This window comes from Osmerus eperlanus, chromosome 13 (assembly GCF_963692335.1).
Source record: "Osmerus eperlanus chromosome 13, fOsmEpe2.1, whole genome shotgun sequence".
NCBI classification, from domain to species: domain Eukaryota; kingdom Metazoa; phylum Chordata; class Actinopteri; order Osmeriformes; family Osmeridae; genus Osmerus; species Osmerus eperlanus.
Window position 1 is genome coordinate 12,184,204 of NC_085030.1, and position 10,565 is coordinate 12,194,768.

The 10,565-nt window shown below is 41.0% G+C and overlaps 1 protein-coding gene across 1 annotated transcript; it reads right to left on the reverse strand.

The window, feature by feature from the left end:
* Positions 1-4,081: 4,081 nt before the first annotated feature.
* neurog1 (neurogenin 1) lies at positions 4,082-5,501 on the reverse strand. The gene is made up of 2 exons (XM_062476677.1): positions 5,368-5,501; positions 4,082-5,251 (listed from the first exon to the last, which is right to left on the reverse strand). Exon 2 carries the CDS (start codon positions 5,242-5,244, stop codon positions 4,588-4,590), a length of 657 nt encoding a protein of 218 aa, XP_062332661.1. The 5' UTR covers positions 5,245-5,251; positions 5,368-5,501; the 3' UTR covers positions 4,082-4,587.
* Between the last annotated feature and the right edge of the window lie 5,064 nt (positions 5,502-10,565).

A 10,565-nucleotide genomic window follows, 5' to 3' on the forward strand; every position in this document is an offset into this window, starting at 1 on the left:
TACATTCAGGTGGGCCGGAGAGGAAGTCTCCCTCGACATAGAAAGAGGGAAAGGGCCACAAGGGTTTTTGACACCAGGAATTCCTACTTCATTCACCCTGCGCTTCCAGGACTTGAGCTGGGGGAGGACAAAAAGAATATCCCTCCCCCCACACTCTCCGTCGTAAAGCCAGCAGTAAGGAGGAGGACTGCACTGCAGAGGCTTTAGTTCCAACTCACAAAGCATATAAAGTGGGTTTACAAATTGAGAACAATGTTGAGGAATTTACAATGGGATCAATACTGGTCTATTGTGACCTGAGCAAGGCACTTATTAATCAGACTATTGTCTTGGTGAGAGCACCTCTCCTGACTATAGTCTTTGCTTGGACAATTCTAGAGAGACTCAGCTAGGGAATTAAGTCGGAACTGTACATTACATACAGTAGCTATAAGGTTTTTTCATGAATTTTACATTATGATGTATACATTTTACATCATTATTGGAAGTTTAAAGACTCATACTTTGCATCACAATATTGGAATATTGGAATTTAAGCTGGATGACAGCGTTTTACAATGGTGACTTGGAATAAACAGTTGTATCATGAACATAGTAGATTGTAGTGTATCCACTACATGTCGTAGTCTTATCTCAACTACCAAACCTTAATTATTTATTTACCTACCTGCCAACCTGCCGAATATATTTGCTGTCAAGTAGGCACTAAGCAGTTTGTGATACTTAGAAGACCAATTAGACTGAATTTAAGCCTGTGTTTTATCAACAAGTCATAATCTCCCACTAATCATCCCTTGCCTGCTGCTGGCAGTCCCTTCGGACACCATCCCAACTGACAGAATAGGTTTGAAACTGTCAAACATGTCTCTTCTCCCTCAAGTACCCTTAAGCTCAGTGGTGTGGCTAGAGCTATACAGAGTATGTCCTATAACTGTACTAAGACTTAATCAGTCAGGGTCTGCTTCATTTCACTTGTGTTGTGCAATGCTGCCAAAGAGATAGTTTCAAAACAGCATACTTAAGTGTCCAGCATACCTGCTACCAAAAGTGCCTAAACAAGAGGACAGGAGGGCTGAATTTGTTTTTCCCTGCTGCTAGGTGTGTGAAAGGGGATTACCTAACCTTGATGTGGCTGGGCAGACAGACATCTGCACTAATGGGCAGGTGGAGGATGGCTGTCACTCCAGGGGGACGTCTGCCCCGAGCGGCGACCTCGAATCAGATTTCTCTTCAAATATCCTAACCTCCATCATTACTTCAGGTGAGAGCCAGAACTGACCAGAGAACAGTATTTAGGTTCAACTTTGGCATGCTCCAGAATTGTCAGCTTTCTTTGACTAATCCTTGTTTAGGAGAGCTCCACAGTAGGAAATTACCTTCACATGCACTTCAAAGGGAGCGGACAACCCAAAACAAGCAATAAGAGGTTGGGCATCTTGTGCATGTTAGCTGCACTGATTATTGTGTCCTTTTTTAATTATTTCAATTCTGCATTCTGACACCTACTGTGAAAAGTAGGTTTCCTGTTGTGGATAACATTTGCATCCTGCAAATATGATAAATGGTTCAATGTCAATGATCCTTTTTTAATTACTGATATCATCTGCAAGTTCTGTTAGCATAATTGGAAAGCTTTTTAATGCTATCTCTCCTTTCCTCCTATCACACACCATCTGTTGTTCATTAACTTGTAGTTATTGTTTAATTGGACCATTCGACTGCACCTACAGCACCACCCACCACACCTACACTGCAGTCATAATGGCCCAGTAGGTGTTCGCTTAAGTCTGAACTAGTGGGGTTTGGTTTCTCTCTCTCTCTTTCTACCTCCCTCCCTTCAGTCACTTCCATCTGAGCCACTCCTGGGGTGCACTACTCGAAAGCTCTGGAGCCAGAGGCTCAACCGACAGCCTGCTGCTTCCACCATCTTACCCCAATCAATATTTAATGGGTGTCATAAAGTGGCAAATGACACAGGGAAGCTGCAAGTACAAATAAAAAAACCTTTGAAATAGTTTTTCCCAGAAAATATATTCAAGTGTTCTTGATGGTATTATTCATATTTTACAATAGCAGTATAATAGGCTATTTGTAACAGAACTGTTATCATGATAAATTAATTTATTAGACTGGCATATTTAACCTGCCTTACCATTTATAACATAAACACCTGGTATATTCGTTTTGGAAAATAATTTTGCACACAAAGGAATACTATTGTTCGAAGTGGTGAGACTGCGCCAAGCAACAGATTGTGTTTTAGCCATGATAATGAGGAGAATTTTGTCCTCTAAAGGAAAGGGATCTCCCTGCCCTGATGAAATTTGGTCCTTTGTGCATCTAAAGACAACTGGCTTTAAGCCAGAGAGGGAAGAAGGGGAAATTAGTTACATTTAGAAGTGTTAAATATAGTGGCCGTTTTTAGACTGAATAAAACACTTGGTTGGTCAGTAGGCTTAAGATAAAAGTAGATGTTGGGATAGATTGATATTCAAGGATGAATTTGATCATTATAGCTTTGTTGCATCCACAGAATATATCAATCCACCTTTCATTAATAATTAGTGCTAAGTTCGTTTTCAGTTTGTTTTACATTAATGACAATAGAAATGCAAGTAGAACATGGGCGAGGTTTTAATTAGTTTGCAGGTGCACGAGCTCATTGCCCAGCGCGTCGGTTAAGCCTGGTCGCGCGATTGCTCATGGCCCCATGCGCACGAACAAAGAGTTATATTCATATAGCCTGCACACAATAATGTGTCACTGCAGATGTAAGAATTCACTTATTATCATCAAGCACAAATCGAACAGGTGGCAGTACAACAGTTAAACTAGAATAGTCTACATAAATATCTGTAAAAAAAATAATAATAAAGTCAATAAAAGTTCAGAACACGAGTAATAGCCTAGGTTGTCCGTGCCAATTTAAGCAATGTATAAAGTCGCTAGCTACTCAAAAACACAGAAAATAGGCTAATAGATTTTACATATAGGCCTAGGCCTATTATACGCCTTTTCCTCGCCAGGGTATACGTTCTTTTTATTTATTTCTTTCTTTCTTCTTTTCTTTCAACTATTTCTTTCTTTCGTCTATCTCTTTTTTTCTTCATGTTGGTGAAGTTGGCATGTGCCTGTCTTATCCCCCAGGGCCTACAGCGGTCCCATTATAGTTCTCTATCCCCGACACGTGCAGATACAAGGGCCTTGGCAAGACCTCATGCGGATCTCCCAAATGGAGGATTTAACCTGAACCTCTTAAGAAATATAATGATCCGGCCATCACAAAGAAGCCCCGAATAAAAAACTCTTTAAAGGCATATCTGGTTTGAAAGAAAGAAATGTCATCCACGGTCTCCCCAACACCCTGCAATAGAGGAGAGCAGGGCCGTGCGTTTGATATTGTGTGGAAACGACCCAGCAAATGTTGTGCACATGAGCACATAGGCCTACATGGCAAGAATGTTTGTTTTCCAAATATCCCATAGCCAGTTGTCCAAAATGAGTTGTCCCTGATTCATACATGTTTACTCCAGACTTTGAGGATAGTGGTGTGTGTGTGTTCGTTTGCATAGGCGCCACAATAGCATCGACCATGTGAATCCACCTGCTACTGTGCGCACGCTCGCTCGCTCTCCAAAACCGTTATCTTATTAATGCATCACATCCCCTTTGTCTCTTGAAGCACGCTAGGACACTGGCCCTTTTATTTCCCTCACAATTCATTGACAATATGTGCTTGAGGTTGATAGAATTAGTCCATGACACATAAAACGTAAGGCTCAAAGTTTTGCTAAACTAGGCTATAGTTTTAGTCAAATAACAAGTTGACGGTTAAAGAGGGGGAAACACTCATATGTTTTTAAAAACGTTATATTTATTTGTAGAAAAATGGTTCGCACCACACTTCAAGTAAATAGAATAGATCTCTTTATGTACAAAATACAAAATACATTTTCATATCACTGCCAAAAGAAAAATTGAATAAATAAAAAACAACACAATGTAAATGTAGAAAGACTCCATGCGACTTCATAGAATTGTTATTTTCTTCTGTTGAAGAGGACTGCAGTTTTTGGGGGTCAAAATATATAATGCATGAGGCCAGGTCCTTGTCTTTTGACGGCCTTTCAATCCATTGTCAGACCGTTGAAACTGAATTTCCACGCTCGTTTTTCTGCATTATCACTCTACAAATTGTAAAATTGACTTTTCACCTCAGTCTGCAAAAGCAAATCTGTCTTGTTCTTTTTAATTATAATACTCTTGAGGTTGGGGTCAATATTGTGAAGTGGACCTGTAGTAGTAGCCTGTGTTGAATGCGCTGCAAAAGTGCAAAGGGTTTGGACGAATAAACGTAGCAAAATAATTATACAAAACTCGGGGGGAAATTAAGTTATTTCATATGCAATCGAATATTAGAACATGTAAATAGAAAATCAACAGTATAAAATACCCACAGAGACGTGGTTAAGGCAAATAGTGAATATGAACCGTCTCATTCCGTTTTCTCTTCACAAAATAACGGAAACATCGTCAAAACCCTCTCAGTTATGACCGCACGAACATCTAAAATGCAGGCTACTGTTGTTAATAAACGCTCGAAGCAAAGCTGTGGTAGCTGTACATAACATCTGTCTGCAGAAATCCGTAATCATCTGTTGCTGCCGGGCTGCTGGGGGTGGAAGTGCAATACGCCGGGGACGAGGAAGAAGACGATGCACTGGAACCCCAAGAGCCAGCATCGCTCCCGGGGCTTGGAGCTTCGGTTACGCACGACAGGCTCGGTAGAACGAGAGGCTTATCTCGCGACTTGTTTTGGGTCAGGTCAGCAATTCGAATGGTCTCGGAGAGTGCCCAAATGTAATTGTGCGCAAAGCGCAGAGTCTCGATCTTGGTGAGCTTGGTTTCATCTGGAAATGCTGGGAGGATGCCCCTGAGGGTGTCCAAAGCATCGTTCAGGTTGTGCATTCTGTTTCTCTCGCGGTCATTTGCCTTCACGCGGCGGTTCTTCTTGACAACATGCACAGTTCCTTCGTTCCTCGCCCGCCCTCTGCGTCTCTTCTTCTGCTGCTGCTCAGGCACGCAGCTGCCCTGGCTGTCGCTCATGGGAGAGGCGGGCTTTCCAAGTGATTCAGGGGAGGCAGAGTGCATGCTGCTGTGTGAGGTTTCGTCATCTGTGAGCGTAAAGTAGTCGCAGCTGGAGCTGTCGATGTCAGAGTATGCGGTCTCCATTGCAGTGCACATCGTTTGTCTGCAGAAAAAAAGAGGAAAGCAACTGGTTAATCAGTGCAAATACAAAAGCGTACGAGGAGTTGTGAGGACATATTCGAGGAAGCACAGAAGGATGCGCGGTGGACATAAACCTACCTTGGTGGATACGCTTGGCTTGGATAAGTTATCTTGCAAAGAGTCGTAGTCCGAAAATAGTTTGAGTGTAGAGAGTACAAGGCACGCGTCTTGATCTTGCTCTTGAATCAGCTCGTGTGAGCCAGTGAGCCTGGCACACGACTGGCCTCAGATACCTTATATACCCTGGTGAAACAATGATCGCACCCCCTCGCTTTGGCATTTGTGTGAAGGATGGATGAATGGGGTGCATCAGGTCTGCCCCGTGCCGCACTACCATCTCATTAGCATAATGCATGCCTGTTGTTTGTTCACCCTCCGAAGCGTGCCTGTAATCACGACTGTCCAATGGGAGCACGAGACCGCTGCCCAGCCACGCGAACAGCACTGTTGCTATCCCTGGACCAAAGACCGAGCCCACTTTAAGTTAAACCTTTAAAGTAAAATGGAAGAAAGAAACGACCGAAAGACTGAAGCCCTTAGCCCCCAAGGCTAAGGCACGCTCCTTCTTCTCTATGACTTTTATAAACGTATACCACACATAGTTCCAAGCCACCAATTCACCATAACCTATATATCCCTTAAATATGTAATATACTACAGTATTTCGATATCTGCTACTCTGAAACAGAATGAATTATTTTGTTGTAGTGTGAAGAAAAACTTGGGCGTGGAAAGAATAAGCTAGTCTATTCTTGAACATTTAAACTTGGTCATAACTATCCAGCCAAAACCTTTACCGTTGCCAGTACAATTCCAATGTGAACAGAACTATAGGCACATATTTGCCTGATTAATTTATAGCTTTAAGGCTCATCTTTACTTGTCACTGTTTTCCACAAATCCCAGGCTTATTAAGATTCAAAACATGAAGAGCACAGCAGTAAAAATGTCTAGCACTTGCATTGGCCAATTTCTTTAAGTGTTTTTAAAGACATCTTTATGAGACAGGCATACAATTTTCCATTAATTATTCCATTTATTCAATTTCCAGCATCTCGCCCCTCTTTTGTAAAAGTGGATGGGGGCACTATTTAGAAATAGTTTGGCCAGAGACCTGCAGTGCTTTTCTCCTTGTCGTCTTATGAGAATAGAGGGACAGTCATTTATAAATAATTACACAATGTTTAGAGTCTTCAGGCATGTATAATATATCAAAGCGATTATAAGGTGAATTGTTCCATTGTCTGTGTCTCCTCTCACTTCTTTTCAGTTCTATACACGTTGTCCCTCGTCCAAATTCGGCTCCTATGGGCTTTTGTGCCCCTTTTTTTCTGCCTGGGCCACTCTATTGGCATTATTCTTATTCAAATAGTCACAGCGTGAACAAAAACACCACGACTCTGAGCTGTGCTCATATATTCTGTGTCACAAATAATTTCTTGCTTATTTACTTGCCCAGATGCCCCTTATTACGGGCAGGTTATGCCAACGAGTAATGCAACTATTTAAATGTAATTTTTGGATGCATAAAACTATGGCAGTTTTGTTATTATAGTAACCAGAACCCAGTTATGACACACTATGGAGATTCTTTTGAGTAAAGTCAAGCAAAGCACTTCACACCCTTGTAGAAACGCTGGAAGCAGTGACCCACGTGGATGGGTGGAGATTGATTTTATTATTACAACTTACCAACCTGTCAGCAATAACATCAAAGTCGCGGAACAGCTTGAACGAGTATTTTAGTTTTAGTTTAGACATTAGCGGAGGGACTTGCTTATTGGTCTTATAAAACAATAAAATGTAACAGGTTTACACGATATCCTAACGCAAGTTGATTTCCACAAGAAGTGTTAACTGCTGCAGCTTTGCGGATAGACCCCGTCTTCTGGGGGGTATGGAGAAAGGCATTTTCTGCCCACACTTGAGAGAGGTTGCCAGGGTGATGCTCTGACAGGATTAGGCACAAGTGCACGAGATGTGATTGCATTTCAATGGTAGAAACACGTGAGAAAATGAAACAACCGAATTACCCAAAGAGGGTCCCTGCAAATGGAAACAAAGATAACTAAATAAAGAATTCGATTGAGAAAAAATAAATGCCTAAGGTCATGTCTTGCATACATTTTAGTATTTACATTTATCAAGATATAGCTACTGGCCTATGTTCGAGTTTACACACATTGCCACAACATTTGTGGCATTATGTTGATTTCTGGATACCATGGGGACTATCTTTTTTTTCATAGCAGGTGTTAAACTCATAGAAGCTTTAAAATAAGGTGTCTGTCTGTACTGTTGAGGTCGTAATACCCCTTTTCAAACTGAGCAATGGAAGTGTGGGGGGATAGACTCACTCTATTCTTTATAGGCGTAGGCTATTCCTCAATTTATTTCATATCTATTTATACAACCTGAATTAAAATTCAATTTTACATTTTGCTAAGCATTAATCCCCGGGTATTAACGCGATTACTGTCCGCAAAAGATCTTTGAGTCAGAAAGTCTGATAGGAGTTTTCAGATGGTAATCCGCGGAATAATCCCTTCCCTTGGCGTTGAGGCAGGCCTGATGCCAGGGGACTTTTTTCTCCTTGTTAAAAAAAACTCAAGCAGGGCAGAATAGGGCCATTACTTTTGAATGGTAATTAATTCCTTACTCCAGTGCTTCAATTGTACCGAGATACTACTCCACATCTCAAAGCTCTCCTTCATCTTTGTAAAGGCATTAGAGGAAGAAAAAGAAAACAAAGTCCTTGCTTACAACCAACCGTGATGGAGACCAAATTCTTTGTTACTACAAGGTCTATCTCTTGAGATTCACGGTTGTTGTACAGTTCTGTTGCATTTTATACCCATGCTATTTCGTTCTGTAGACCTACAAGCAAGTAAAAAACAGTTCAGTAAATATCAGGTTTAGAGCATCAGAGGACAGCAGTCGTCTTACATTTTGAAATGTGCAAATGTGCGAATTTTCATTTTCCATGAAGTATTCGATTATGCACAGCCCACACACACGAGTAGTTGAGAGATGCAAGTCCCCATTTTTATTATATCACTTTGTAGAATTCCCCTTTTTCACCCACATTTAAATTGTTTATGCTACAATTCGTTTTCATTCTTAGAGAGAGTTATAGGCTACATTCCTCTTCGAAATATTTTGTCTGCAATATCAGTCATTTTTTTAATTGTGTAACTTTATATTGATTTTCAAACACACGCTAACTATCTATAATGTACTGGAATCTCATTTAAGGCACTCTGAATGCTAATCGTATGCCCTCATTGTGAACCGGGCCCAAAATACTGCGGCAGTTCGTGAACCTGGGCACTATCAATCAGAGGTCCCAGTCTAAATGCAAGACCCATTGCAGCCTATTCACTTGTCTTCATGTATTTGCACAAGTGCATAATTTACCTCTAGTTTACCCTACATTAGGAGCTACAATGAGAATAGTGTCTCTAAAGACTTTATAATTCAAAAGATCCATGGCAACTATTCAGCAAAATGAGCTAATGCTTTGCACTGGTTAAACTGTTAAAGGAGAACAAATATTCGGCAATACTTTAACTGTGGCAATTAATCCCATGTACAATTGGCTTCATCCGACTTTTCAACTTGAATAAACAAGGCCTTATGACCATATGCCCCAAAAAGGGAAATGCCCTTTGGATTGTTGGTTATGTTACATGTTTGTTTGAGGAGACATGTTTCAATTTCCCATTAAATGTTAAATCTGTTCTAATAGCCATATTATGTGCATGGTCACAGGTTATAGAGATTATACATTGAATCAACACACTTTCAACACTGACAGTCCGATTGATTTGATTTGAACAAACACATTGATAACAACAGCAACAATAACAGTGATCATAATATACAACCCAGGTTCACATAGTGTGATTCTTAGGCTTTATATTTATAAACTGAATTGTATCCTTTGCGCCATCCTTTGGCATTGGCACCAGACTCATGGCCTGGTAGTTACAGGCATGGGCATCACTTGTGGAGTCTAGAATGAGCCATATGGTTTGGAGTGCAATAACTTGAAGCTGGTGCCAACAATGGAGTAATTGAGAAGGGGAAAGGGGGTCTGAGCTTGACTCGACAAAGCTGCAAAAACTCCCTCTTTCACCCTAATGAAGCTGTTGTCTGGAAGTGCACTGGAGGGGCTGGGGGCGTCGGTGCTGGACGTGATTTGTCATACAATCTGAATCTTTAGGAGGGCCGGAGAAAGACCTCCTCTCCATATGTCTGCTTATTTTGCATCTGAAAGCTAGGGACTGAGAGAGAGAGAGGAGAGAGAGGGAGAGAGAGTGCAGGGGAGAGTGGGGAGGAAAGAAGGTGGTATAATCCTCTGCATCAGCGAGGGATGCAGATTTTCTTCTTTTCTTTTCACCACAAACAATTTGAAACCAGTGCATGAGATCCTGTAAATAACGATATTAAAGACCAAAATGTGTTTGTCCACCCAACAGTGATAAATGTTGTGAGTTGTGAGTATTATATAAAAGAATACAAAGTTCACCTCTGTCATCGACAATACGTTTCCTTTCAGACTGACTAGATATTCAGGAAAAATAGGACTCAAACATTTCCTTGTTTGAGTCCTGCATGAACTTTTCAACTTGAGCTGTGTCTATGCCTTTAGTAGTTTATATCCAATCCCATAAACAAGCTTTAGATCGTGCGACAAGGACACTGAGGAGACAAAGGTCTTCTTCAGAACAGGGTTCCTTGGTTGTTCTAGAAAGTAAGACCACCAACAATTTATGGAACCTTCTTTCTCCAGTTGTAGTGGCATTGTATCTTAAAACGTCATTGCACAGGCATGGAGGAAGCCAACTGTCCCAGGTGCCACTCAACACATTAAACTTGACGTTACCTGACACAAAAAGGTTAAGTCCGAGAAAATGAAAGAGTAAATGAATCTCCCTTTTACTCTTTGAATTCCCTCTTAAACTGAAAGGTTGAAAACCATGTATTTAGATAGGATTTAACCTCACCAGATATAAGGAATGGTATCTAAGTTTCCTTGTTTTTTTCCCTTATATCTGATTACATTTGATGGCTGAATCTCTGTAGCATCTCAGGGAGCTTGCATTCTGTCATGGTGTAAGAGAATTTGCAAGAACCAGTGAAATACAAAGACATGTGGTGTTCCCCACTGAATTGATTTCATATCCCCTAAGCCAACGGTCTGATGATATGCATGGGTGTGTCTCCCAAAGACATGAGGGTCATGAACTTGTGACTGCAGGGACATCTGTACA

Coding starts and splice junctions, on each gene's coding strand:
- neurog1 (XM_062476677.1), bottom strand. CDS start 5,244: ATGTGCACTGCAATGGAGACCGCATACTCTGACATCGACAGCTCCAGC.